This window comes from Apaloderma vittatum, unplaced genomic scaffold, assembly GCF_000703405.1.
Source record: "Apaloderma vittatum isolate BGI_N311 unplaced genomic scaffold, ASM70340v1 scaffold15867, whole genome shotgun sequence".
Classification (NCBI taxonomy): domain Eukaryota; kingdom Metazoa; phylum Chordata; class Aves; order Trogoniformes; family Trogonidae; genus Apaloderma; species Apaloderma vittatum.
The window spans coordinates 10,230-38,192 of NW_009726826.1; the positions used below are offsets into that span (position 1 = coordinate 10,230).

General features: G+C 48.7%; 1 protein-coding gene across 1 annotated transcript; it reads right to left on the reverse strand.

The window, feature by feature from the left end:
* Positions 1-588: 588 nt before the first annotated feature.
* On the reverse strand, positions 589-27,963 carry LOC104269782 (syntaxin-binding protein 4-like; the record flags this gene model as incomplete). Its single annotated transcript, XM_009873444.1, has 16 exons — positions 27,917-27,963; positions 26,388-26,461; positions 21,230-21,325; positions 20,367-20,436; positions 19,755-19,829; positions 12,871-12,956; positions 12,194-12,314; positions 9,766-9,907; positions 9,381-9,487; positions 7,579-7,651; positions 3,011-3,107; positions 2,474-2,601; positions 1,797-1,889; positions 1,225-1,290; positions 947-1,135; positions 589-705 (listed from the first exon to the last, which is right to left on the reverse strand). Coding segments are annotated over exons 1-16 (1,581 nt in total), but the record flags the coding sequence as incomplete, so codon positions are not given.

Genomic DNA, 27,963 nt, shown 5'->3' on the forward strand with positions numbered 1-27,963 from the left:
GGGCACAGCAGCTACGCTTCCTTGTGCTCCACAGTTCTCTAGGGATCTCGAGTGCTCTTGGGACAGGCTACTAGTAGCTGTAGCAGATATACTGAATATTAGTGATCCCATGCTGGTGAATTTACTAATTATGTGTGTGATTTGGCAGGAAATCTGAGGGGGAAAAGCACCAGAAGAGCAAAACTGCTCTTGGACTTCACATTTGTTGTGTGGAGACGCAATAATCCTGTTATACAAAGGGAAAGTGAGAACACGTGGTTTTTGACAAGAGAGTTCCCGAAGGAGCCTCAACCTGAGAGTCACTGTGGGACTGGTGAGCCAGCGACAGCGGAGCCACCAGGGAAGATCTGCACCACAGTGTTTACATAGCTCATAGGTACATGAGCATACACAAGTTTATTCCCTAGTTTCTCCTAACCAACAGACAGTGCCTTTGTAGTATGAGGTAGAATAAAAAAATCCCAAACAAACAAACACCAAAACCCTTCCATGCTTATGGAGCAGGAAGTTATTAGGACTTGCAAAGACACCCTGAAGGTAAGAGACCACAGTGATGCCACCAGCACCGAGGGAGGTTCTGCACTTCACCTGCACAAACAGGAGCAGTTTCCTGTTGCAGATCTCCAGGCGCTTCCGTGAGACTTCTGATTTTCGTAACTGGCCGTCAGCCAGCGACAACTGTCTCTTCAGTTCCAGGATGTCCTCCTGTGATGGGGTCAGAGGAAGAAGAAAGAAGTGACGATGATGATCCAGCCTTGGTTTTTGGAAACATCAATTTATGACATTTGCTACGAACAGAAAACCACTGTCCTTTTGGAATGGACTCTGGAAATGATACAGATTATAATATATATATATATATTTCTATAAGTACAAGAGGGGAAACACACAGAAGAAGGGTCAGGAGGGTTGTGGGTTTTTTTCCCAGGCTGAGAGGTTGCACTACCTCAATTTCAGAGACGTGTTTTGCTTTCTTCCCCACCAATTGTATCTTCAGTTCTGCAATTTCAGCTTCCAGCAAGTGGATCACTTCCTCGTAGTCCTGCTCCGCGCTGTGAGCCTGTCTCTGCACAACCTCAGCCATCTGCAGCTTGTTGTGCAGTGTGCGGTTCTCGGAGAGGAAGCCAAGAGCTTTCTGGATGAAGGGAGAAGTTCTGGTCAATGCACCAGATCCCCCTTAACCACCAAAACCACTCCAAGTGCCCCAGTGATCTCTTCCCTAACCTGGTTCAGTCTCTGAAGCTCATCTTCCATTGACTTCTTGCTGCTCTCCACCTCTTTCAGGAGGGACTACGGAAAATATTTTCACTGGATTAGAAGCAACAAACAATAGGGCATTCTCTAGAAACAGCCCTGGTCTTGTAGCCCTTGCCCACCAGAATAACATTTTACAGTAGTTGTGGGCATTCTCCCCCGCCCCGCTGCTTTTTGAGGCTCCAGAATTCCACCCAGGCACCGCAGTGGTGCCAACAGCTGTGCTGGCAGTCAGGATGGAAGTACAGGCTGGTCCTTCTGCTCTCCTTGGACTTGATTAATTTGTGAGGTACGTTTTTGTGTTTTAAAATATATTTTCTCACTGCCAAAAAGCACTGCATGCTTTCAGTAAAAACAAGTTTTCACATGAGGTTGAGTGCAAGAAAGCTGCAGTTAAGGAGAGCAGAGAGTCTCCTTTGTAACAAGGAACCCGCAGAATGCAACCTGGTGACTTCTTGTGAGTCTACACCTCACGTACGACTCTACAGCGAGCTACAGCAGAAGGCACCAGCCCAGAAATCTGCTCAGAGGAGAGGCTGCACCTTTAGCCTTCGGACTTCTTGCCGCAGATCCATCATTTCCAGCTGCAGCTGCTCCAGCTCCTCGTTGCTGTTACAGCTGAGAGAATCAAAGGCCTGCAAGGCAGAGCGACAGGCAGCATCACACACTGTTTCAGCTTTACCAAAAAAGCGTGGGGCTAGATGGCAGGCGTGTTGTTTTCCAGGGCCAGAATAATGATGCATCAAAATGGCTTTGAAAAGGAGTCAGCAATTTTATGCCACAGATCAAAAAGTGCGTTAAATAATTCAGCTGCTGAGTTGGGGGGTTTTTGGTTGGTTTATTTGTTGTTTTCACCCCTCAGGATTTCACTCTCTGGTCCCTGACACAGCCAGAATAGCTGTGCTACAGTGATTTTTTAGTGTGTGGACCAGGTAAAACTAGAGAGAGTTGATTAATTATGGCTAATTTTCCTTCCGTGTCACTGCAGAGATGATATGAAGGAAGGAGCCTGTGTTGTTATTTCCTTATTAAAAATGAGAAGTTTGAGGTCTTTTATAGAATTCTTTATAACAGAAATGATTCATGCATAATTCTGCCTTCCCTTTATAACTCTAGAACAACTGAAATATGGTAATTTAGCTTTTTCCATCTCAGAATTATATGCATTTCACATCGAAGACTCATGGATTCAATGCAGAAGAGCATTCAACTGACTAACCGGGGAGTGAAAAGCCGATGTATCCAGCAAACTTGCCACTTCGTGCTGTGTGAAGAGCATAGAGTTGGAATCCAGACCAGCTTCATCCAGCTCCTCCTGCATCAGATCTCTGAGTGCTTGGAGAAGATCTGCAAGAGAGGATCAGTTTTTAACAGGCTAAAAGACGAAAACTCTGTGTGTTAGGAGAAAAATGCCACCGATTTGTTGACAGAGTTTACCAGACTATTGTTTCCTATGCAGTTGAAAAACTTTGTTAAAAAATAGAAAAAAAAATCCCAAATATATTTTCACAGCAGAGCTTCCACGATTGTGGTTCTCAGAATTTTTTTTTTTTAAAGTCAAAACCACACGTCTCTGACAAAAGGCACCTGCCTGTCTCATGTTGCCGATTTAAACAAAAAATAACTCATTGACTTCAGCACTTAGAAAAGGAATTAAACTGACAAGGCTGAAAAGCCAGTTCATTCTGGATTTGACAGAAATGAAAAAAAAAAAAGAAAAGAGAGTCCATCAGGCTCAGAGCTGCCCCCCGCTCACCTCCGTAGGCCACCGTCCCCTGCGAGTCTGTGGTCAAGCTTTGCCGTAACTGCCTCTTCTTTTCCTCAGTCACATCCAGACCAAGATACTGCAGAACCTTGAGCAGAAAGAATTCTTTAACAAGAAAAATGCTGGAAAAACGACTCTTTGAGATGGGTGCTACGAAGATACTTGGTGCTGGGTTTTCTCCTTTCCAGGCAGCATCTCCCAAAGAAGCAGCTTGGGCTGGATTTACATTCTCTCCTTTCTTACCCATGTACTGAAATGTCTGTTCTTGAAGACAGGGACATATTCACATCGCTCCAAGAACAGCTTAGACAGACTGCAAGCAGATTTGCAGCTATGATAAACTGTCGGGAACTTTATCAAAAGCTGATGGAGTCATAGCAAGGCCCAGCTGCGAAGAGCTCAGCCTCTCCTCTTTCTCTTACTGCTCAGGAATTGCACTTGGAACTGAAAAGATAAAAGCTATTCACAGAGTATTTCCCATGGCAACAGGAGACATTCAAACATTTTGCTTCTCCGCTGCACCTTTTGCTCTCTCATTATGGCTGATGCCCTCTCTTATGCTGATATTTATCAATTCAACCCCGGGGCACCACAGAGAAGCAGATAAACCTGTGCAAACCCGTCTATGCTGCTGGCAGCAGTGAGTAAAAGCTTTTAAAAGACAAAGTCGAGCTCAGCAGATTCTGGGAAAGAGCCCAAGTTAAACACTGCCCTGGTCCCAGGCTGCACCCGTGGCTCCTGCTCATGTCAGTACAGCACCTCCCGCACCGTGCCCCAGAAGGGGCCTGGGGACAAGTCCTTGCTCACATTCGTGTCACCTACAAGCCCACGGGACCTGTCTGCTCTTCATGTGCTGCCTGCAAGGCCTGTTTGAGCCCTACTTCCAGCTCCTCTGCCCATCACCCCTTGCACAAGGCTGTCCTGCTGGCTCCCGAGCTTCAGGTATCCTGATCCTCAGGCTGAAGATATTGGCGTCTGGCGTGGGCCACCTTGAAATCATCTCAGGTTCGTGCCGGTGGTCGTGCATCTCCTCACCTCAGCACTGCTGCAGCTGCCTGCTCAGAACACTGGCTTTTAAAAAGTGAAAGCTGAGCATCTCCACTCCTCCAACCAAAGAGGAGCTGCTTTTATCCCTATGACGAGCAGAGGTCGCTGCAAAAATGCAACTCTAAATCCCGCTGTCAGAGAATTCCGCAGGCTTAAAAGCCAAGTTCCTGCTTGTGTGCTGTCCTCTGGAGAGGCGAGAGCAGCCAAAGCTGCTTCTGCCGTCGGGTGGCAGCAGATGCTCGTGGCAGTGGGTCCTGCTTGGAGCTCCCTGGCCCTCACAGAAGGCGCTTCCCCCTCAAATGCCAGCAGTAACCGGGAGCAGAACACACACCCCAAAACCAGACTGGAGCATGGCCATCCCTTTGCTGGGGCCTCGGAGAGCAAATGGGCAGCACTGCCTGCCCTCTGATGGTGCCCATGGAATAGACTTTCCGTAAAATGCTGAAAAGAGCAGCGGTCCCTGGCTGGATCCTCTATGAGATCTCTCAGATCTCTGCCTTCCTTCACCCAGACTAGGCTGTCCGAGGTCACCGCAGCAGCACTGGGAAGTTTGGAGAGCAGCTGCCTGGACCTATGGCCCCAAGTCAAATATGTCACATCCAAGGGAGGTGGAACTGCCAGAAAGAGACTTCTGGAGCTCCCCAGAGCACCAAGAAACACCCGGGATGAGCCAACATGTGTTTAAATGCCCCTTCAGAGAGACTCAGGAGGTTTCACTTCACCCTTTTCTCCCTTTTTATTTTTAAGAGGGTGGACCTGAGCTCTGGCAAACTCATTTGAAGAGTCAAGACCCTTTTTTTCATTTTCCAGACTCTTGATAAAAAACACAGTTTGAGGGCCAACTGTTACACCTCTATCTCAAAAAACCCGCAACAGATTAATTGAAGACCTGGCTTTGGGAAGAGGGATGCCTTTGACTTACCAGTTCCAGTTTCCCATCCTTGAGCCGGATATGGGGATCCAGTGCTACTTTTGGTTTGGTGCCTGAAGCTCCTTTATGATTAGATGCTGAAGTGGGTGCTGAAAAAAAACAAAAATAAATGATAATTGAGGAGCATTTGAGTAGAGGAAAGAGGTGCCTGCAAAGCCGAATTCAGAGCTCTTGTTGAATGAAATATAGGATGTGCACGGCAGGCTGGAAGGCTGAACTAGGCTACTGTTGTAAAGCCTGGATACCAGGGCAAACCCTTACTGAATCTGGGCTTCCGCACAATTTAAAATGAGCCATTATAAGGACTACTTAAATAGCGCTTCAGAAATTTCCAGTTGCAAGGTTTTGTGGAGTCTTGGAGTCTGTGAAAAAATAAAATAATAATAAAAAAAAATCTGCCTGGCTCTTGTCATCTCTAATTGATTAAGTAAAACTGAAACACAATATTTTATAAAATGCAGCCTTAGCTTTCACACAGAAAGTGGAATTGATGCCTCATCATTCCCAGCACTGCCCTCTCAGCTGAAATGACAGAGAGCCCTGCCGCCACGTGTGCTCCTCCATCCCTGGAGGGAACCACTGCTTTCTCCGTCATGATTAATCCTTGTCCATAAGAAACGGTGACATTCCCTAGGAAAAAGAGCTGCAGGAGGCTCTGGAGCTGCCCTCCCACACTCCACAAAAGTGCAAGAATTACGCTGCTCAACCTCAAGCTATCAACCCAAGTTGGTGAAAAAATTCCTTTTTGGGTCAGTTTCACAGGATTTGCCCAGGAAGCAATTTCTTTCACCTGCCTGTGATCTGATTAATGTCATGGGAAGCCCCATCTTGCTGAGCAGCATCTCTTCTCCCTAACCTTTCGAGCACCCACTTCAACCATCAGGGCAAGCGCAAGGACAAGGCAGCGAGAAGCAGCAGAGGTGCTGCGCAAGCATGATCCTCCTAATGCGGGTGTTCCTCGGCCCTGCTTAACGCCAGCGGCTGGGAAACAGCTAGAGGTAACAAGTGGGTTTTGCTGGATCAGCCATCGACGCTTTACTCTCCAAGTTCAAGGGCAGAGCTGTTACCCTTCGACGCGTGGCTAATCAGGATTAGCTCCACGTGGCTTTGCTGTCAGCTCTGGACATGGAGATATCCAGGGCATCCATCAGGCACCCAGAGAGAGGCAGGCACCAGCCCAGGCTCCAAGCCTGGCTGCTGCTCTTTCAAAGCCACTGGTCTGTTTTCATGGATGACAACACTGACACAAAGCCTCCTCAGCACTTCACATTAAAAACAAACAAAAAACCCGCGTCTAATAAAATCCCCTCACCAAGTCAGGACGCGATTAGGTCACTGATATTTGCTGGGATGCCTACATGACCCAGGGCTTCGCTTCTCGTCTCCAGGAGCTCTGGTTGTCTGTGATCATCACCAAAGAGCCTACCTGCAGCCAAGGCCTGCAGGATGTTTGGGGCAGAGAGAACAGACCAGGGGCAGCCCCTGTCCCAGGGTCTCTGCAGCAGAGAATGCAGAAGGTGAAGGCTGAAGCCTTGCTGAGCTTGCCCAAGGTGAGACAGGCATCCCTGGGAACTGAGCTCAGCTCAGTGTCGTCTGCTCCCTGTCTCTCCTGCTAATCCCAGGTGTAGACTAAACGCCACTTTATCTCACTCTTAGCCTTCACGATGGAAATTACAACAGGGCACAGGATCCACAAGCAGGGCCAGTGCCTCAGCAGCATGCGGGGAAGGGAAGGAAAGGAGGGCCGCGAGAACGATGGGCAGCATTTACCCAGGACTGGCTAGGGAAAGCTCAGCTTATCCTTGGGGCAGGAGTAACCTTCATATCATAGGGATAAGGGAGATCTCCTTGCACTCTGGATCATGGGGGTTATCAAGGTTTCCTGTGATTCCTAAGGGACCCGCAAAGCCATTGGGTGATTAGAGTTCACCACCCTGCCTCGTGTCGCTGCCGTCTTATCAGGTGAACAGAGCAGGTCTGTCCCACAAAAGGTAAGAGTTCAGTAGAGGACTCAGAGCATGGAGAGAAAACACAGCATGGAATAGCAAGTAAAGAGCAAAGCTTAAACATTGAGAGAAATCTGACTTCATCACACCCATAAGCAATTTCCCAATTTGACCAACTGAGGGCATCCTTAACGCCTGTATAATGCCCAAGGTTGCTGTGTACATCACAACTATCACTAACTGACTTTTTTAATACTGAGGACCACCTGTTCCCATTAGAAAGGAACGTTGCCTGCAGTGAGACCTGCTGTGTGCCAGTCTGACATCACCTTTGCACATGGGCAAAGATGCTGCTGCAAACAAACCTCAGGCTGAGAATGGAAATTTTCTCTTATGAACGCCTTAGTCCCCAAAACGCCTTAGCAAAGGATTTTGCTACTACAGACAAACACAGACATAATTATTACCCATTGAGTAAGCCAAGCTTCTACCTTCCTTCCCTCCTAGCAGGCTGAGTCCATTAGATTCCATTGCAGCAGAATAAACGCTGATCCAAATTAATTTCACCATCCTCAGCGCCAAGGGGTCAAGGTTTGTCAGCCACACAAAAGAAAACGATTTAGCAGGACTCTTACCTGAGACGGTAAGTTCTGGTGGGCAAACATCCGGTGACAAAGAAGGCACAGGAAAATTGTTTTCACGTGTATTCTAGAAAAACAAGACAAAACAACACAGATAATCGCTAAGCAGAATCTGTTAGTTTAAATAAAGACAGAAGGTGGAGGTGCTCAAGGGACAGTAATCCCTAAAGAGCAAAGGAACCACATTTGCCTCTTGTGGAGATGGGCCAAAAGAGAATCCAGTTGTTGAAGTTTTTAAAATATTTTGGGAGAACACAAAATACATAATTATCAGAGTGAGCATGCTGGGAAGTTGCGGCCAGTGCTCACCCTTCCCTTCGTGCCAGGTCATGGCTGAAAGCACAACTCAGAGGGAAAACTCGAGTCACAGGGTAGATATGCCCAGCACCAACTTCCACAGCTGGGAGCTTGGATGCAGAGCTGGGCACAGGACTGAGGACACGCAGAAAGGTAGTACGGGTGCCCGAGCTCGCTTTTGCCAGCGGAGAAGCCCAGATCTCATTAAAGGTTCCATCTTTTAGCAGTAAAATTTAATTCCAGACACCAGCGTAGTTTCAGATAGGTGCCTGATGTTACACAAGCACACCTTCTCCTGGGCGGTGAAGGATCAAACTACATGTATATGGGCTAAAGCTGACTTTCCTAAGCACATCTCCAGTCTCCAAAGGCAACATGTATATGACATTCTTGCACGTCCATGTCTCCACAGGGTCTGGAAAGAAAGATATTTTGTGAACGATGCTTGTACGAAAGGAACATCCAGTCATCCTTTTCCGAAGGAAGCTAATGTGGAAGAGGGCAGAAGATCCACCTGGCTTTGCACCAGTCCAGGAGAGGAGTGACAAATGCACAGAACCCAGTCACAGGCCTAAATTACCACGAGGGTTGTGCGGTTAAAAGCCTGCCTCACCACGCACAGCTCGAGCACTTGTCTCCACAAAAAAAAAGTGGAGCTAGCCTTGACAGGAGGAATGAGCCTGGCTTATCATTAGGCTGGCGAGGAACAGAAATGGGCTGCTGAGAACGCTGCGGATTCATCCTCATCAGAGTTCTTTAAGAATAAAGACTTGTTCCTGCCTTTGGGTAGGAGACTAGATCAAACCGACTCCTGAGATCCCTTCCAGCTCTATGACTAGTGCTGAATGAGATGCAAGTTGCTATCCATGGGAGGGTTTTGTGTTTTTAAAACCTGAAACAGGTCTGAACGCAGGCCCTGGAGATGAAACTCCTCTCATTACCTCCACAGATCCTTTGCCGTCTCAAACCCAAGGCAAAATAAACAGTATTTCAGATTTAAAATATCTGATTGTATAACAGGGCTATGTACATCAGCATTACAGACCTTCCACCATCCAGAAGGACTGCCATGGAGTCCCTACAGAAGAGCTTTCCGATCAAAGAAAGATCACAGGACCAATATCTGTGGTCTTAGAGGTGAGCTTCAACCTACCTCTGGGGACCGCACGTGGACCCTCAGTCTACAAGAACTCAGGCCGTTTCCCACAGCCTTTGGAGGTGGCGACGAGACGTTGTTATGAAGTGACAGTCCAGGGTGTAACCGTCCCCTTCCAGGAATAAAGGCCACTTCTGTGTTTCCCTCGTGTCTTAAACAACAAATACAGAACATCTTATTAACAAAAAAGAAACCAGTAAAAAAGTACGGAAATTTGCAGAGCTTCTGTGCTTGTGGTTCTTTCTCCAGGCTTCTTCGAGTCAAACCTTGGTATGACGTGAAGGGTTTCTGTCTAAGACTCAGCAGCACCGTGAAGACGACAAGAAACACAGTATATGTCTACCTGAGTTTGGCTTTTGCAATTATTTTTCTGGCCTCTTCATGTGTGCTGCCCACCAAAGAATCTTTATTGATAGCGATCAGTTGGTCACCGGGTCGGAGCCGACCATCCTAAACAAAGACAAAGAAAGTCACAGTGTTGGAAAGAGTCATCTCTCTGCCCAAAGACTTCATTCTCATTAGTCTGTGTAACGTGTTATTTATCGTAGAATGTGCTGGGTTGGAAGAAGCTTTAAGCTAGTCTAACCCCCCCAACAGTAGGCAGGGACATAAAAGTGGAGCCGATGTCACAGACAGGATCTATTCATAGAAGAGCTGCTGCAGAAGAGCTACAGCCTTTAGGAGAGGTCCCCATTACAAAGCCACCAAGGGTCTCCACACTGACTTACCTTGTAACAGTCACCATCTGGCATAAGCTCTTGAACATAAATCATTGGGCCATCAGGCCTGTTAGATCCACCACTGATCGTCAGCCCTAAGCCGGAGGACTTTGCTATAGAAATGCTCTGGATTCCTGATTCAATGGAGTAGCTGCAAGGAGAGACGTTAGCAGGTGACTCGGAGTGGTCTGGTTTATATTCCTGCATTGCTGAACAATCTCTGCCTGGTTTTCTTTCCATACGTGATCCTTCTAACTTCTCCCAACATCTTCTGCCTCTGCATCTTCTACCCAGCTTTGGAAAGAGGAGGTGAGGACTCCTATTTCTCAGCATTGGTCAGCATTAGGAAGACGATCGGCTTGCGTAATCCCAAATGCTGGGGAACACTCATTTGCATTTCTAAAACTGAGACAGAAACTAAAGGTCTAACCAGAATATATTTGGTACTCTTGGGTTTTATAACCAAAAGTACATGCAGGATCAACGTGGTTATTGTTTGAATCCAGCTAAATCATCAGACAGCAAAAGTCGACAAATCGGTCAACTATTAAGCAGCTCTTAGCAGATGGCAAAGCAAAGCTCAGGATATAGAGCTCACCATGTCTTAACCGAGGTTTGGACTCAAAATCTCACAAGATAGCCTAAGAAACTAGCCTTTAAGCCAGCAGGGAGGCTTTGGGGTAGGATTTGGTGGGATCTAAGGGTCAGAAAGCCTTTTTCTCCTAATGGGCTGGCTGTGGTTGGCTTTTCTCCTCCTCAGTTAATTTCCACAGCAGCCACTCACCAAAGGCTCTGCAGTTTCTTGTCCTTTTTGTGTTACCTGATAATTTCAGAGCTGTGCATCCTATGCCCCATGGTGACACCGGCATGTGACTGCTCCACAGTGTCATCTCCTGTGGTCAGACACCCCAGGGACAGAGCAGTGTGCTGCCAACACCCCCAAAACTGGTCCCCAGGAGAACCAGCTGGCTTTGAGGGGGAGAAAAGGGACTGTATTTTCCTTAGCCTTTTGACAAAACATTGTTCTAGGAAATACTTTTGGAAAATGATATCATGAAACACAGTATCAAACCTCTCTGTTCAAATCAAAATATCAGACACTGTGGTGAGATTGAATTCTATCAGATTCCCTTGCTCAGGAGGGTGGGCAGGACCTCAGATGACACTGCAATGAGTGGCCACAGTCTGGAGACAACTTGTGGTAAGATGGCAGCCACATGTGTGAAAAGACCTGTGACCCAAATGCCGCCCCTGCAGCTGGCCACTAATGCTCAGCTGCAGTCAACGCTCGGTGACTTCAAACGGCTTCTGTTGCTCTCAGCAGAAGACACCAGAGCCCGGCACCGTCACGGAGATAGGCAGAACATGGCACAGACACAGCAACGCTTGGCAAGGAGGCCACCAAACCAGGTCCCTCTAGCCCATCTTGCAGGCTGGAGCGGGTTAACGGCCAAGCAGGGATAGTTTGTCCAAACCAGCTGCCAAGTAGCTGAGCTGGCCTCTCCTCTGGAAGGGTCTCTCACACCGTGCAAGCAGCTTAAACCTCTGGTGCCAAATATTTGTCCTCTGCAAATCCCTAATAAAGAGCTGGTATTTAGCAAGAGGATTTACTAGTTCTGCAGTGAGAGCTGATTCTCTTTACCAACAACTTGGCTTGTTTTTGCTGGCAAAAGGAGGGAAGCTGCAAGCCCTGGGAATGAATGATCCCAACTCCCGGTTTTGTTAACACCCTTCGAGCTGACCCTCTTGAGAAGGGCAACCCTGAGAGCACCCTGGAGACGAGACTCCGCAGAAAAACAAGCTCTGCCTGTCCAAGCCTCTGACCCTGTGAAATATGAAAGGGCCAGATGACCACATGAAAACACATGCTCCAGGAGATGCTCTGGAGACAAAAGGATGGGGCGTCTGCAGGCAACCACTGTTGACACTGAAGCAAAGGGTGTCAGGAGTGTTTACACCAAGAGGGCAGTGCTCGTGCTCTTGTCACATGATGTCAAGGTGCCAGAAGCAGGGCAATGGAAAACAAGCTTCTGGAAGCCTTCCGAAAGCACCACTGGCCTCGAAGAAACATTCCGCTCATTATAGTTTATAAATGTGATGTGCAGGGTCCTCTCAGCTTCTCCCCGGGGTTCAGAGGGGAGGAAGAGGAGCAGTTGCGTGGTTACCCATACTGTAGACGCATTGACAAGGAAGCTTTTCAGCTCTTGGGCACAAGCTTCCCAGGAACGGTCAAGATGCCACCACAAAGATTTCTAGAAGATGAGGTGGTCTCCTAACCATTGTGGTGACACAACAGCATCGAGGACATAAGGCTGAGTGAGGCATTTGGATTAGATCAGTTAATTACCGGATCTACCCCTAAGACAGTGTGGGACATTTGGCAAGGTCTTCCCGGGTGACCAAGGAACAGGCTTTGTGGGGCTGGTCCCCTACGTACTGTGCGTGCGGGGGGTGCGCCGGGTTGCCGATGAAGGGGCCGTGGGAATTGGCGGGGCTCAGCAGCAGCGGGCTCTGTGAGCGCGAGGAGGAGCCTGAGGATGTGCTTTCCAGGTATCGACCTAAACAGTAAAGTCAGAGTCAATGCAGGGAAGGCAAACATTCCAGCATCTGCCTCCCCTGCTGGGGGCTGATACTGTTTTCGTAGCTTTTGTGGGAGAAACACACACTAAAGGCATCAATATGTTGCTCGTGGAGAAGAAATATTCAGCCTCCTTGTCACAACTCCTGCGTGGGACTGTCACCCCTCCAAACCTCTGCCATGAGGAAAGGGTTGGCAGCCTTTGGATAGGATGCCAAAGCAGAGACGGCTTCTTTCCTCACACACTCATGATTTGATGCGTTGGCACCTCATTTAGGTTAACCTTGTTTCATCTCATTAAGTATTTCCTTTTTCCCATTTCACCCTGTGCAGGCAGCACTGGCCATCCCTGCTGCTCCGCACCCAGGGCCGTACCGAGCTCGTACAATAAGGACAAGCAGGACTTCTCTTCCTGCAAACTTCCACCTGCGACACCTACGCAAATCCAATCAAAACTCTTTCAGAATGATAGTGGGATAAAGAAAACTCCCTGTGGGTTTTTGAGTTTCCCCCTAAAGGCATTCTGAGCTACTCACTGCCGCCGTGCAGGATCGGCGAGCTCCGCGCAGAGCCGGTGTTGCTCTGGGAGCCAAACTTCTCCAACAGCTCGGAGAACTCTCTCCTAAAAAGAAAAACACAGTCTAGTCAGCTATTGCCCACCTGATTGTATGACAACGGTGCTTCTGATGGCAGTGACTTTCTGCCAAGTCTATAGGGCTGATGCCCTCCAGCAATGGGGAGCAGACAGAGCTTCTTCATACATAACCCCCCTGGTTCCTAGAGGCTGTGCAAGGCTTAAAGTCAATAATCAGTCTCGTGATGGAGCAGCTTTCCTGTGATGGGCTGGAACTTCAGTGTGGTCTTCTCCCACCCTGGAAAGTGTTTGGGGTGCACTTGTGCAAGAGGAGCTGGGAAGGGTTGTACAGACAGGCACTGGTGATGGGGACTGTCCTTCCTGAAAGAGGGCAGAAGAATCCCCTCCCAGGAGTCAGCTGGCATAATTTCACCCCCAGCTATGGGGCTCAGAAGTTTTACTAATGCACCACACAAATTAAACAGACTGTCAGAGAAGGAGTTGTAACTATGCAAACATAAAATAAAAGTGCTTGGCCTATTTGCAACTCTTGCCAGAAATAGCCAAAGGTAGATGATTCTGTTCTTTCTCTCCTCCTCTCCTAGACAGAAAGCAGATCCTGCTCACTGTTGCTGGAGTGAAGATGGGAGATGTCTTCTGAAGCTCATGCAAAAGAAGCAGCCCACTCTCTGAATCTATCCCAGGTGATATCATAGAACCATAGAATGGCATAGGCTGGAAGGGACCTTAGATATCATCTAGTCCAACCGCCCTGTCATGGGCACATCACAGGGTAAATAAACTCTTGGAGCACAAGACCTTAACAAAGACCTGCACCCATAAAGCCCGGCTTCTGCACTCTTCCCAGCAGCTCCCAGCTGAATATGCCGAACCAGCAGGCATACACTAAATTTACAGGTATGAAGTTAAGAAGGGTTTGCCAGTGAATTTGAGAACAGGGAGGAATGGCAGCCCACAAGCATTTAGCACAATCGCTTAGCTTTGAGGTAAACCCCACCTGCTTCCTGCATTACCTCCCTGTGAAGCGATCTCATCCACAACATCCCCTGGAAACCTGGCTTGGTGTCTCGGTGCCTTCATTATTGCTTTCCTTCCAGGATGAGTTTGACCACTGTCTAACTACCCAGGCATGTGGAGTCCTTGACAAGCTATAACTACCTGTGCACGCACCATCAGTGAATTGCTTCCTGACCTTCCTTTTAACAAGCATAACATATTGAGGTTTCAAAGCCCATTCAGAACCACCACTAACTGCGCTTACCAGCTCCTGTATCATTTCTGTAACCCTTCTTTGAGCTGCCACGAGGCTCTTGCACTCTTTTTGGGTGAGGAGGCACAGAAAGGAGATGTCATGTTCAAGCATCGGCCTCTTGCCCTGTTGGCTTTTCGCTCCCAGAATGCGTGCTTCTCTCCCATCATAACCCAACACTACCTGGTCCGCGCAAGATTTTGGCAAAGAGAAGAGCCTCAAGGATGACTGATTTCTTATGACTCTCGTTTAAAAAGTAGCCAGGCAACAGGGAGAGACCCTAAAAGGGCAGGTTTTGTGGTCACAATAATGACATGAGATGTCCACTTTGAAGGCGTCAGGGAATCCCCATGGGAAGATGTCTTCTCATGCTGTGGCCACAGGAAAAGCGAGGTTATGAGCAGCTAGCTCTTGCACTTGACAGTCAAACAAGCTCAAGACATAAATCTGTAGGCAACCAGCCACAGCAAAGTTTCCTTGGTGAGGAGACTCCTCTTACACACAAGCAGACGTTGTATCATCTGCGTACATTACTGGGACAGATGTTCTATATTATTGGCTAGATTAGAGTCAACAATATTAAATGATGAATGAATCATCAGCTCCATAGGTTCCTGCTGGAAATGCTCTCAGTAATTTACATCTTCCCATTAACAACCAGCTCATTAAAGAACTTCAAAGACCAGTGCCTGCCTTATCTAATATTGCCATCAAATGTATGCCTCATTCATCCCATTTAATGCTAATTTTATACCCGAATGTCACACAATACTTAGTGGAATGCTTTGGAGAATCCAAATACTTTGCATCAACACTGCTGGCTTTATCAACTAAACCCGTGACCCTAAAAAAAGACAACAACTTTGTTCAGACACCCCATCTTCCACAAAACCATTCTAACAGGCAGTTTCGTAACTGAAATATATATAAAAGTCTGGAGAGGGGTGGAAGGACAACTTAGATCCTGTAGCAGCGGGCCAGCAGTTTGCTGTTCTGTGGTGCCCTGGGTTAAGCCTTGGATGGATCTTACCTCAGCAAAAGTTTTCCAGCTTTCCTCCATATTTCTACAGGCAATTCAAACCCCCATGGCAGCAGTAACTCTTGCACTGGTTGCCTTATTCCTCCCTAACCAATTGCAATAGCAAGTCTAACATGCTGGAAGCTAACGTGCTATTTTCAGGGGTTACCAAGCCATCAGCTGTTGGGTCTTTGTTTTGGGCCGGGTGTTTCCGTGGTCATCTATTGTTATGTTTCCCTCAGATGATAATCCGTCAGAGCACACAGCAGGTTATGAACTTAAAACAATGGCTAAAGGAAAAAAAAAACACAACCCCAAACCTCTTAGTCAATGCAAATGCAACTAGTCTGGCAGCTACTAGGCTCTTTAAACCCTGCTAAACAATGCAAACCCAATCACCAACCTAGGCTGTCAAACTCTGCTATAAGCACAGGCACGTACGACTCGAACGTTCTTTGTTGTTGTTTATTTCATGTCGTTGAGGTCCTCCACAAAAGGAGTATTTATCATCATTTGCTCAGGAGCCTGAACGACGAGCTCCGAGCCTGGGGTTGCTTTGCAAACCCGGGTCCAGCCCAGCCGTTCGCTGGAGGGATGATGTGACTAAAGGCGATGTCACCCGTCACTGTCCCGGCTCCTGCTTTGTTGGTCAATGCTGGAAGTCCTAGGTCCACCAAGGACACAAACACATGATTAACTCTGAAGCACACGCAGCAAGGAATACACTTTCTGGTGTCAACCTCCTGATAATTAATTTTGTGCTCAGTGCCGTATTTGAAGGAATTTGCAAGTGGGCAGACAGTGCCCAAACACTGCCGAGTAATGAACAAGTACGCTGAGGGAATGCCAACAGGTCACGCTTTGTGCTTTCAGACACCAAGAGACTTCAGAAGGTGTCTTTAATATTTAAAATTGGACCCTTGATAAAAACACTCTGAACCGTCAGGTGCCTGCAGGACTAAAATGCCCAGCTTTATTTAAAAAAACAACAAAACCAACCAGCAACAAGATGGGGTTGTATTAGGTGGAAAGTTCGTTTTAATAATCCCTTCTCCAGCTCTTTTTCATTAAGACGCAGACATTCAAGGTCTGGAGGATCCCTCTAACAGAGCTTGGACCTCGCAGCCTTCAGCCTGCCCCACAGCATGGGGGTGGGATCCGGGGGGTTGCCAGCTGTGGGCTGACTTTGCTAGGGATTAAGCAATGGGGGTCAATATTTCAGCAGAATGGTGGTGTTTTATGTCATAATACCTTTCTGTCCTACCCTTTTTTGTTCCTGGGAGAGCAAAGAGTGAATCCTACATCAAAGGTTATGGGAGAGCATAGAGTCTGGAAACCTCAGCTCTGCACTGCAGCTGGGGGAGAAAGAGAAGCCTGTGAGATACATTAATAGCTTAACAGGGAAAAAAAAAAATAAAAAATTAAGAACCAACCCAAAGCCTGCAGGTCAGTGGGAACCGTGAACCCGGAGCACTGCAAAAGCATCACAAAAGCAGATTTCCACTGCTGCCTGAGTGCGACAATGCTCTGAAGCAGCAGCTCCGGGCATGGAGCCCATGTCCATCCCAGCAAGGTCCTGCTGGGGTTGGAGCTGCACAGAGCTGGCACATCTCAAGCTCTGAGCCTTCCAGCACCACAGCTGGGCTTTACTTCACCTCAGAAAGAAGTGACGTGCATGGGTCTGTCCCGGCTCTTACGTAAAATCGCATGGTTTTCCTCCAAAGAGCACCCGGTGGCCCTGGCTCTGCTTCCCAGTTTAGCCCCAAGCGCCCAGAAGGACAAATCTGGGAGCTGAGCTGCTGCTGTCACACGTGGGGCTCACAGAAGAAATGAAAAAAGAAAAAGGGGGATTGCATTGCACTTGCAGAGGAGCAGACTGCTCTCCTTACTCCTTGTTGTGCAAGCCCCGGTAACAAAACTGCCCATTTTCTGTGAGATGACTGTGCACATCAAGCCAAGATGCAACGTATTTAGCATTTTATCAGCAAGTAGCAAACTGGCTTTCTCACAGTGATAAACCTGAAAGACCGGGATGATATCTATGCAACACGCAGACACAAGGAACTATCGTAACTTTCGGGCTGAGAGGGAATAAACAATAATTATGCGTACGCAATAAAATTATCCTCATTAGCTAAAGATGAGCACGGGGGGAAAAACAGACCCAGCTGTCATCTCAGCCCAGCTCCAAATTGGAATTTTCTGCATTAAGTCCTGGCATTACTGCCACTGTCTGCAGAGTGTCTGATGCGACAGGTCAAAACCATGCATCTTCTACAAGCCATGCCTGAGTGCCATGAAGAGCCCAGGTAATTTGGGCCTATAATTAACTCCAGGGACAAATAATAGCTGTCATGAGTCAAATTCACCCGAGGGCAACCACAACAAAATGCTGCTCGGCTGAGTCACTGGGAAAATTGGCAAGGATGGGTTGGATCGCCTTCCAAACCCAGAGCTATTACGTTTCCTCCTCCAGAGTGCTTGGTGTGCTCGGGGTTTTATGAAGGCGACCTGCGTGTGAGCATGTGAAAATACAATGATTTTTCCTCGGCTTGGATGTCTCCTAAGCTGCTTTGCTGAGTGATGGGAAGGTGCAAGGATGCTCTCAACTCACAGGGGTTCATGACACAGCAGCTCCGTGGGTATTGCCTCCAGAGCTGACTGTCCCCAGGAAGGCAGAGAGCCCGTTCCGACCCAGACAGAGGGCTGGTTGCTCGCCCACGCTCTGGGACAGACTTAAAAGATAATAAGGGATCAATAAGACAAAGACGAAACTAAGGGGAGGGGAGAAAAAAACCCCAAAACAACCCAACAAAGTAGAAAGCGGAAAAAAATCCCTCACTTGTTTCCACAGCCCTTAATCCTGGAGATGCGTGTTGGTGTATTAAACAGTTTAGGAGATGATTATGTAAGTGAAATCTCTGCAAATCTTTTTTTTTTTTTAAAATAAATAAATAAACTGATTACTTCCCTGCTCTCCCACTGGCTAACCTTTTGCAGATTTAACAGATAAATGACAGCAAACAGAGGCCAAATGAATTGCAGCGAGTTTCCTTGCCCTCCCAGTCTCCCCCAGTTAGTTTTCCTTCACGGGGCAACTGGGGACTGCCGACAGATGCACAAAGGAGCTGGAGCTGCCGGTAAAGCCACACCAGCATTCGTTTTCAGAAACATCTGCTGCAATTTTAACATATTAGGAGGCACATAGAGATGCCTGAGCAGCTTGGAACAGATCAACTTGGGTGAAAGCAGAAAACCTGCTTGGGGAGGGGGGGTGTCTAGCTGAGAAATAAAGCGTCTCCCTGAGCAGGTCCTGCTGCTGATCGGAGCAAGGAGCTGCTCAGCTGCTGGAACCCATCGCTCTTACTGGGAACCAGTAACAGCCACTCAGAGAGGACAGCACAATGTGCCCACTGCCACTAAGGCAAGGGCAGGGGACTGCTGGGGCACAGGAATGCATCCTGGGCATCCTTACTGGGACCATGAGTCTGGTGACCTGCTCGCTTCACCCTGTGCTTCCCTCAGCTGAAGGACTTGCAGTTAATGTAATAACTTGGGTTATTTTCACCGGAAGAGTGTAAGTAAAAAGCAGTCTGTCATTAATAGCAAATAATTCTTCCACCAGTGTATTATGGTGTCAAAATTAGCCTCATCCCTGTCATTACAGCACTCTCACTGTTCTGCTTAGGCAGTAATGCTCCACCACTGCTGATGGATAAGGAACGAAGCTGTCATCTCCAATGCTAACGGGCTGCGGGTACGTTGAGCAAACCACTCTGGGATCTTCAGCCACCCACACACTGCGCAAAGCCCCGGTGCCACCAGTCTGCCTGCCCACAACCACACTCAGCGAAACCCACTCATCTCGGCGGTTCCTGGTGCACCTCAAGTTTCCAGACCCGTGTTTCTATGTAGGGGAGGGGATGCTCCAGCATGTTGTTCCACATCTCCTGGGGGATGCGAGAAGAGACCCTGCTAAACCCATACCTTGGTTTCCACAATGCTGCCCTCTCTCATGACACACACAGCTTACATCCAGCCAAGACAAACCTGAACTCTTCCCTTCTCCTTTTGGATCCTCCAAGCCTCTCTAGAGGCTTCCCAGGGAGAAACTGCTCATCTTCCCTGAGACGGAGGAATCCTCTGGGGAAGGAAGACCTTTAGCTTTACATATCTAACTGGAAAAAGACGACGCTGCTGTCCCTGCAGAGTTTTGTGCAGGACATGATAAGTCACCAGCACCACACAGCAGAGCAAAAGGAACGCGTGCTGCCCTACAGCCAAGGCTGGAGCTGCCCTGGTCCTCTCTGGACCTCAATGCTGACACTTCACAGACACTTCACAGACCCGGCATGGTCTGGGCTGGAGCCATGTCTGCAGCTGTGAGCCACCACCTTTGCTTCCCTTCCCATCACAGCTCCAGCACATTCACACCAGTGTACAGTTTTCAAAGATCCTTGGCCACCTCCATCTTCATATGGCTAGCTCAAAGGCAGTCTAGCTACGACACCAGTGAGCACTGCCCTCCCCGTTCCTGATGTCAGAGGACATCCCTTACCTGGCGTCATCATCGCGGGCTATAAGAAGGCGCATGTGGCTGGTGGCCGATGCCGTCCTCAGGATGTCCACAGCCCTGCGAGACAAGGACCACAACATATCAACATTGGTTCTCAGCAGTGCTCTAAGCTGGTGCATCAAAGCTGACAGCAAGCTGGGCATTGACCCATGGCCTGGGCAAACCCCCATCAGCAACCACAGGAGCTTTTTCCAGCTGGAGGCTGTGGGGCATAGCCTGATTTTCCCCACTTCTGCAATAACTTAGAAGTCTCTCAATAAAAAAGCAGCCCGAGAAGATGCACATCTCTAGTGCTGGGAGCTGTGGGGCTTGCTGGAAAGCAGCAGCAGATGGAGTACGAGTGCCAGGAGCTGTTAAAAAACCAACAAAACGGCATTTAGGGGAGATATCTGAATATCTCACAAATACAGTTTGGTTCCACTGGTCTATTTTTAAACAGAAACTTTTGGGTTGATGATTCCCAAGTCGGCTCTCAGGAACAGAGCACAGACCCCGTGATGCCCCGGTGTCGTCTGCGCAATCTGCAGCACAAACCAATTCACAGAATTATACAAAAAGCAATGTGAACGGAAACTTTCCATTTGGAGACGGTACCTCTCACTTGTCACTCCAATTAGGGAATCTCCATTGACCTCGAGGATCTGGTCTCCTGGCTGCAGGCGCCCTAAAAAATAAAACAAAAAAAACCCAAACAACCAATGGACAAAAAGTGTGGAAAATACTGCTTGAAGGGACTGGGAGAGGTTGGGCAGTTCCTCCCTTTGCCCAGAGACAGGATGAAATACGCTTGGGTCGTCTCTGAGATCCTCATCTAACCCGTTTTTCAACATGTTCATAGGTGAAGTTTCTGCAACCTTCTTGCTGCAGAAAGCTATGAAAGCAAATACAAAAAAAAAATAAATAAAGCTTTTATTTAATTCATTCTGAAGTCAGGCAGAAGAGCCATGAGTGGCACTCCTACCTGTTCTGGATTTATTTTCCTTCATTAAGTGGAAAAATGATGTTGTGGTACTTGAAAAATAAATAAAAATAAAATCTTTTAAACTCAAATTACAGAAGGTGAATTCTACAGAGCCCTGCCTAATAACTCCTTATTTGAAGATGCTTGGAATGAAATCAGTGGCCCAGAGCAGAGCTGAGGCTGCCAGAGGATCCCAGGTCACGTTAGGGCTGCAGACAGTGAGTGGCTCGTGGGAACGGACAGGCAACAAAGTGAAATTCTTTGGGTGGCAGAGAGGGGCCCTGCTTTAAAGACACGAAGCAATGGCTCATATGCAGAGAAGCCAAGACAAGGATGCCAACCAAAGTTACAGAGATTGCCACACTAAAAAACTAACCCCACTACTTGAAAATCTGGAAGCACCTGAAATGTCTCATGAGGCAATGTATAAAGTAAACACACTGAATTTGGGGTTTTTTTTCAGACTTTGTGGTATTCTGCATCATGTTTCACTCACCATCCACATAAGCAACACCCCCTGGAAGGATCCTCTTGACATAAACTCCGTATTCTTCTCCAGACAGTTCCTTGATACCACCAATTACCTTAATACCTGGAGAAAAAGAAGAGCCTATGACATAGAGACAGAAGAATCACAGTTTCCGTGGGCTGTCTCAGAGGGATGGAGCCTCCAGCACAGCTCCTGGGCACCTCTGTTAAAAAACATGTATGAAAAGCCTCAGGTATCTCTGCACTGAGGCCGCTAGCACAGCACAGAGACTCAAGGTATCTTACAGTGCCTGCTGGGAGAGACGAGAAAGCTTCCGAGAAAGGCACAAGCAAGGAGCGACCACCTTCCCCTGCCCCGAGTTCATGGAATCACAGAATGGTTTGCGTTGAAAGGGACCTTTAAGGGTCATCTAGTCCAACCTCCCTGCAGCGAGCAGTGATGTCTTGAACTAGATCGGGTTCCTCAGAGCCCCGTCAAGCCTGGCCCTGAATGTCTCCAGTGATGGAGCCTCCACCACCTCTCTGGGCAACCCGTGCCAGTGTCTCACCATCCACAGAGTAAAAAATTTCTTCCTTGTATCTAGTCTGAATCTCCCCTCTTTTAGTTTAAAACCATTGCCCCTTTTCTTGTTGCTACAGACCCTGCTAGAAAGATTGTCCTCATTTTTCTTGAGGCCCCCTTTAAGTATTAAAAGGCCAATTTAAGGTCTCCCTGGAGCTTTCTCTTCTCCAGGCTGAACCCTGACCCTCTCAGCCTGTCGTCACAGGGGAGGTATTCCCACGTTCTGGTTATTTTTGTGGCCCTCCTCCGGACCCAATCCAAAAGATTCAAGTTCACGATGGGAAAGGATCCCATCCTGCTGTGGATGCCTCAGCCCATGAGACTTGTCACGGGAAACATTACTGAAGACAAGCCTTTTCCCCAGGAGACCTGCACTGAGGTGAAATATCGGGACGAGCCCCAGGTTCAGCTCAGCGGTGAGGATGTCCCTGCTGCAAGTTCTCCTGCCTGCCAGGATCCAGCAGCATTTCCACCACAGCCATGGAACGTGCCACCAAGCACATCAGGAGCAGCCCCAAGAGCAGCCCCCTTTGATCAGGGTTTAGACCCCAGAAGGAGCAGCCCAGAGGCAGAAACCAGGGTGCTGAGATGACCTTTGGTGTGAAATCCCCCCATAGCACCTTGGCAAAGGGCTGTTGCTCCTCATGGCCACCTCTCCAGCAGCGAGACCTGTCCCCGACAGTGTGCCTAAGCTGGCTGGCAGGAAAAGGCCCAAGAGACTTACTAGTCCAGGGATCATTAAATCCTGCTTCAAAGATCCAGGCTGTTGGACAGAAGGATTAAAAAGCCTGGCTTTAATTAACAAATCTCTCCCGAGAGCCTCCAGTCAGGCATTTTGCTGCTCTGGACAGGAGGTCACGCTGAGGACAGGCAGCATGGCAGAGAGGGACAGTGCCATCATGAAGCCATCTTCACCCTCCGGCCACTGCCCTGGGCTGATGAGCTGCTCTGAGCCTCGGTGGGGTTCTGGGGTGCACAGAGTGGCCTCACATCCTCTTCCCCCTTTTCTATTTCTGAAACAAGCAGGAGGGAAGAGGAGTGAATTTCAGACTTGGGCCAACAGCTTTATTTCCATCCCTAGCTCCCTTCCTCTTGTAACCCAAGTTCTCTTCTTAGGACCACAGGAAAATTGTCTCAAGAGTCACTTTCACATTAAAATGGTGATCAAAAGTGGATCATTTTTCATTTCATTCCTATTGCCCCAGAGAGGTATCTTAGAGTGACAACGAGCTCCACCGAGGCCTGGGGGCAGGTCAAGCACCTGTGGAGCAAAGCAGGGAGGAGATGCTGCAGCCTCAAAATAGAAGGTAGAACCTGCTCGTTGACACGGATGCTTGGATGGAAAGCTTCTTGGGTCTCAACTGGGCTGGAGCAGCTACTGGTGAGTTTTTTGCCATCGGCTGGCAGAGGGTTTGGGAAACCCCTGGTACTGGGGGCAGTCCCCCAGCGGCAAAGCCCCATTAGTTCGCCTGGATGAGCAGGACACTGGAAGTTTGGCTTAAGCCAAGGTGATGACTTAAGAGGTCTTTCTTCACACCAGAATGTGAAGGAATGATAAAATTATGTAGAAATCTGCATCTCAGAAGAGGCACAGCTGTAGCATTGCCTAGCAGCCCAACACGACCTGCTCATGCCAGGTTTCTCTGCCGGGGTATTGAATCGATAATGACTCAGGTCCCTTTTGTGTCTGGAAATCAATTGTAATAATGGCTTAATATAGCTGAAGTATCTATAAATCCTCCTTTATCCCCAGCGATGTCAGCAGAAAATCCAATCTCGTTACTAAAATCAGCGATTACTCACAGCATTGCTCCCGCACACTGAGGGTGGGGAACAAAAGGAAAAAAACCAACCCAAACACAGGAAAACTGACTTAACTCCCTTGTTGGCAAACCAGCCAGGTGGTGCCAGGCTCTGCCAACGCTGCCCTCCCAGCCCTCACCGCATCGCGGAAGACAGTATTGACCCCGGTGCATCGCTGGGGTCCCCCCATGGGTGGGGAGGAGGAGGAGGAAGGGGAGGAAGGGCTCACCCTTGCAAGGGCTCTCAGCGAGACGTGGAACAATCCAGGACTCGTTGCAACAAACCCAAATCATCAAAGGTTATGGTGGTAGCACTGCTGAGAGCCTTCGTGTTGTCTAAACACTAACTTCATTCAAACTTATATTTGGGACCCAGCATAGGTAAATAACGTCTCTTTAATTATCAGAGCATCAAAGTCCCGGTATAATGCTTATTAAGTCATACTTAAGGGCAGATAATCTAGCCTATTTTGGATCCCTCTATTTAATCTTTCCTTTCTGGCAAACATCCTGGAGCTGATGCCCACATTCCCGGTATTTTCTGTTTTGCAGAATAAACATTTACAGGGAAACCTCAGGTGGACATACAGGTTACACCAACCACCCTGGCCTTTTCTTTTCAGCGATCCTATGAATCCCTTCAAGACCCTCAAGCATCCCACTACTGGCAGGGTCACAGTTCTCAACTTCTCAGGCTACAATCCCACCAGCCCCTGGCTCCCTGTACCAAGGGGTCAAGGGGTGTCCTGGCTAATCTGGTTGTTTAGCCCAACCGTAATCATCTCCGGCGCATCCTGACCCCACCGGCCACCGAGCCGCGGTCCACGGAGAGGGAGGCCACCCGCTGTGCGCCTAAGCTAGCAATGTTCAATTACATTTCCCTTAATCCCTCTGTTGATCTTGCAGCCCCGGCCAGCTTTTTCTGTCTGGAGGAAGGGACAGATTGGAGGTGAATCACTCGCTGCCCTGTCCTAAGAAGATGAAGGTCAAGATAATGGGATTGAGGTGTTTCTGAGAAATGCTTCATAATCGGCACTTCCCTTTGATGGCTATTCTTTAATTCTAAGTTCAGGTTTTAAGAGCTGCCAGGTAACCCCTTTGAACTTCTGCTGAGGTTCACACATGTGGGTTTCCACCTAAAGCCACAGAGTAACAGACCCGGGGCCAAACGCTGACCTGCCACGTCGGCACCGAGCTGCTCTGAAGAACCTCTGCTGAAATAACACCCGCACCTCAACACAAGAAACTCGTGGAAGCAACCTTTCCTCCCTGCCCCCAAAAAATCCACATTCTGAGCAGCTACACCTATGGCAGACACGAGACTCCTGCAAGCACTGCTTGGTCCTCAGCAGAGAGGGGTGATTTCTGGAGAATGATCGCTTCTCCTGGGAATTTCAAGCCTCACAAGAGAGGATGAAGAAAGCCAATGATGGCATTAGAAAATCCACATCTTTGTACCTTCCTGCAGCACCATCATGACACCCTGGAGAGGGTCTGCAAGACCCTGGGAAGCCCCTCTGGCCACAGGCTGGGGGAAAGGAGGAGTGTTGAGACCCAACAAGGTGGCTCATGGTGGGCCGCTATGTCTGTACCCTTCTTCCAGAGGTCAGCGACAGCTCCGTCAGGCTTTTCTGGGTCTCCTCCCTTAACGAGCTAATCTAACCCCACAGCTCAAATCCCATCAACTCAACCAAATCCACCCCTGGAGATTAAAATACCATATTCACCAAGAAAAGAGCTCCTGTGAACTGAAGACGGGGGGGGAAGAGTCAGCAAAGCCGCTCCTCTACAGCAGACAGCCCCGTTACCCAAGACCTGGATTACCTAGTTACCCAATAATTAATCTATAATTAATCTCAGGTGTCAGGAAACCTGACCTTGTTTCTCTGGTGAGTTTACCTTCTCAGGAGAGGTTCCCAAATGGTCACCCAGAGACCTTGCCAAGGGGCCCCCGGAGCTGCTCTATGGAATAATGTGCGTAACTAACAGCTAAAAATTATGGTGGGCTCCAAGAAATCCTGATTCCCAGCTGCAATTTTTCATAAAGTCCACAGAAGAGCACCAGTGTTTCTGCTGCTGGATGCACAGAGGTCAGCAGAGATGTTCTACTGGATCCCTGTGGACTGAGTTTCAGGAACTTGGGGCTATTTCTCACATTCTGCTGTATATGACCATCTTTTTTTCCCCTTTCTTCCATGCTTTGATGTTCAGAGCATGCTGGAAGGATGACTGACTCGCACGCTGCTCATACCCTCAGCCCTGGGCCAAACTTTCCAAAGACAACTCATACAGCCCGGTCCCCAGAAGAGCTACAATGCCACGTGTCACTTGTCAGGGTGGCTTCCCAGTGCGGGGGGTCCCTGCCTGCAGCGGGGCGGTAGCAAGCAGCTGGGGAGTGCTTGGGATTTTATTTATTTATTATTTTAATATTTTGCTTTTTGTTTGTTGTTTTTTTAAATTTTAAATTTTAATTTCGTTAATTTGGAAAATTCTGAAAAGCTTTTTCCCTGCCTCCCTCCTCCACTCCCCTCACCCTATTCTGCTGAGGGGAGGGACTCCCGCACAGCTCTCAGCTCTGCAGCTGCTCACCAGCAACAGGGAATTAATCGGGATTTTTGACCTTATTTTAACGTCCCAGCTGCAAAAGGTGCTACCGGACGCACAACCCAGGCAGGCACAAGAACGGGCATTTCTGCGAGATATCAGGACTTCACCCAGCAAGACACATCACGACACAGGAGCTGGGGACAGGGGGGTGTCCCAGCCCACCCTGATGTCCCTTGCAGAGGTTTGCTACTCACCCAGCCCGTTCGCACAGTCGTAGAAATCGAAGCAGTGCACGGTTCGGTCCATCCCGTACGGTCCCATGAGTGTCCTGGAAGAGAGAAGAGAAACATCTTTCTTTCACGGGTTAAAAATCAAGAGGTGCAGACGTGCCCAGCTGACAGCACGTCCTTCCCACCACCCCAGACCTTGCCCATGGAATGGTGTAGACACCGCGGGTCGAGGGACACTGCCCCGCACGTTAAACCCGCGCTGGCAAAAATCATCCCCCTCCCCCAAAGTTTCTGCAGATAAATGAGAGAATATGGACATCATCCTCCCCACCCAGCAAATCTGATGGGCCTATCTGTGATTCATTACCCCAGATTAACGATGCTGGACAGCTGTCCAGCTCCCGGGAAATAAGATCAGAGCTCGGACCAATGTTCCGGGAATAAACCAGTTTCACAAACATAGACAGCCAGGCGTGAGCCGCTCCCAGGGTTTTGTCACGCAGGGCAGGCTCCATCCCTCCAGGTCTGGGCAAGGGGGATGCAAGGTTTGCAGAGTCCCTTGAAATCGCAGGTGGAAGGTGAGAGCTTCTCGTTGCAAGCCAATGCAGGTCGAAGAGCATCGTACCCCTGAATTCCTCTCATGCCAAGGGATTTTTCCAACCATCTGCCCCTAAACACCCTCTGGCAAGGTGGGTGCCCCAAATAAATGACACCAAAAGCACCCGGTTCCACTCTGCCCTAGCTGGGAACCCACCCCCAGGACCACCGGTGCTTCTCCTCCTTGTGTAGCCCATGCTGGTCACCCCCATGAGGATGGATGGACGGACCTTGACCTGAGAAATCAGAGGGTGGGTGTATGTGAGGATGGGTGGGCCTTGATCTGAGAAACTCAGAGCTGTGAAACCAGGGGCAAGGGACTCCTGAAACACTCCTGGGATTTAAGTCGCAAGAGAAAAGGAGCTTCTGGGTCAATATCAGATCCCAAATTTGGATGCAGCTGAAGAGGCACAACAGGCTCCTCGGAGCCCAGCAGGACGCAGCAGAGGAATAAAGGTCAGGGGCTTCTCTCTTCAGGCACCCAAAATATCTCTCAAAATATCAAGCTATTCTGCAGCACCCCAGAAGCCAGAACAACCCTAGTCCCAGACTGGTTCAGTTTCCCAGCCAGGATTTTCAGTGTATTTTGAGTAAATCGCCGAGGCAGCTCCGCCAGCGAGTAAACAGAAATAGCACAAACCGGGCTGAAACGCGACAGAAGGACAGAGGTTTCAGTGAAGCAGATGCCTACTTGATACGGTCAAACTTTTATCCCCAATCTGACACGGGTGAAGCAGACGCGAGTTTCGCTTAAATGTGGGAGACGCAAAAAAATCAAGGATGCCCTCGGCTCTTTCCACTGTGAGCCAGCCCTGCCACCCGACCCCGGTCCTGCTGCAGCCACGGCTGGTTGCTCTTGGCTCCCTAAATGATGGAGGTAGCTAAGAGGACCCCCAAGGCTACCCCGTGTCCCCTCCCCAGTCCCTGCCCCAGCTTTGGAAGGTGGGGGGGATTACCTGCTGATGATGATGGCTCCTTTGTAAAGGACAGAGACGGCGGGCAT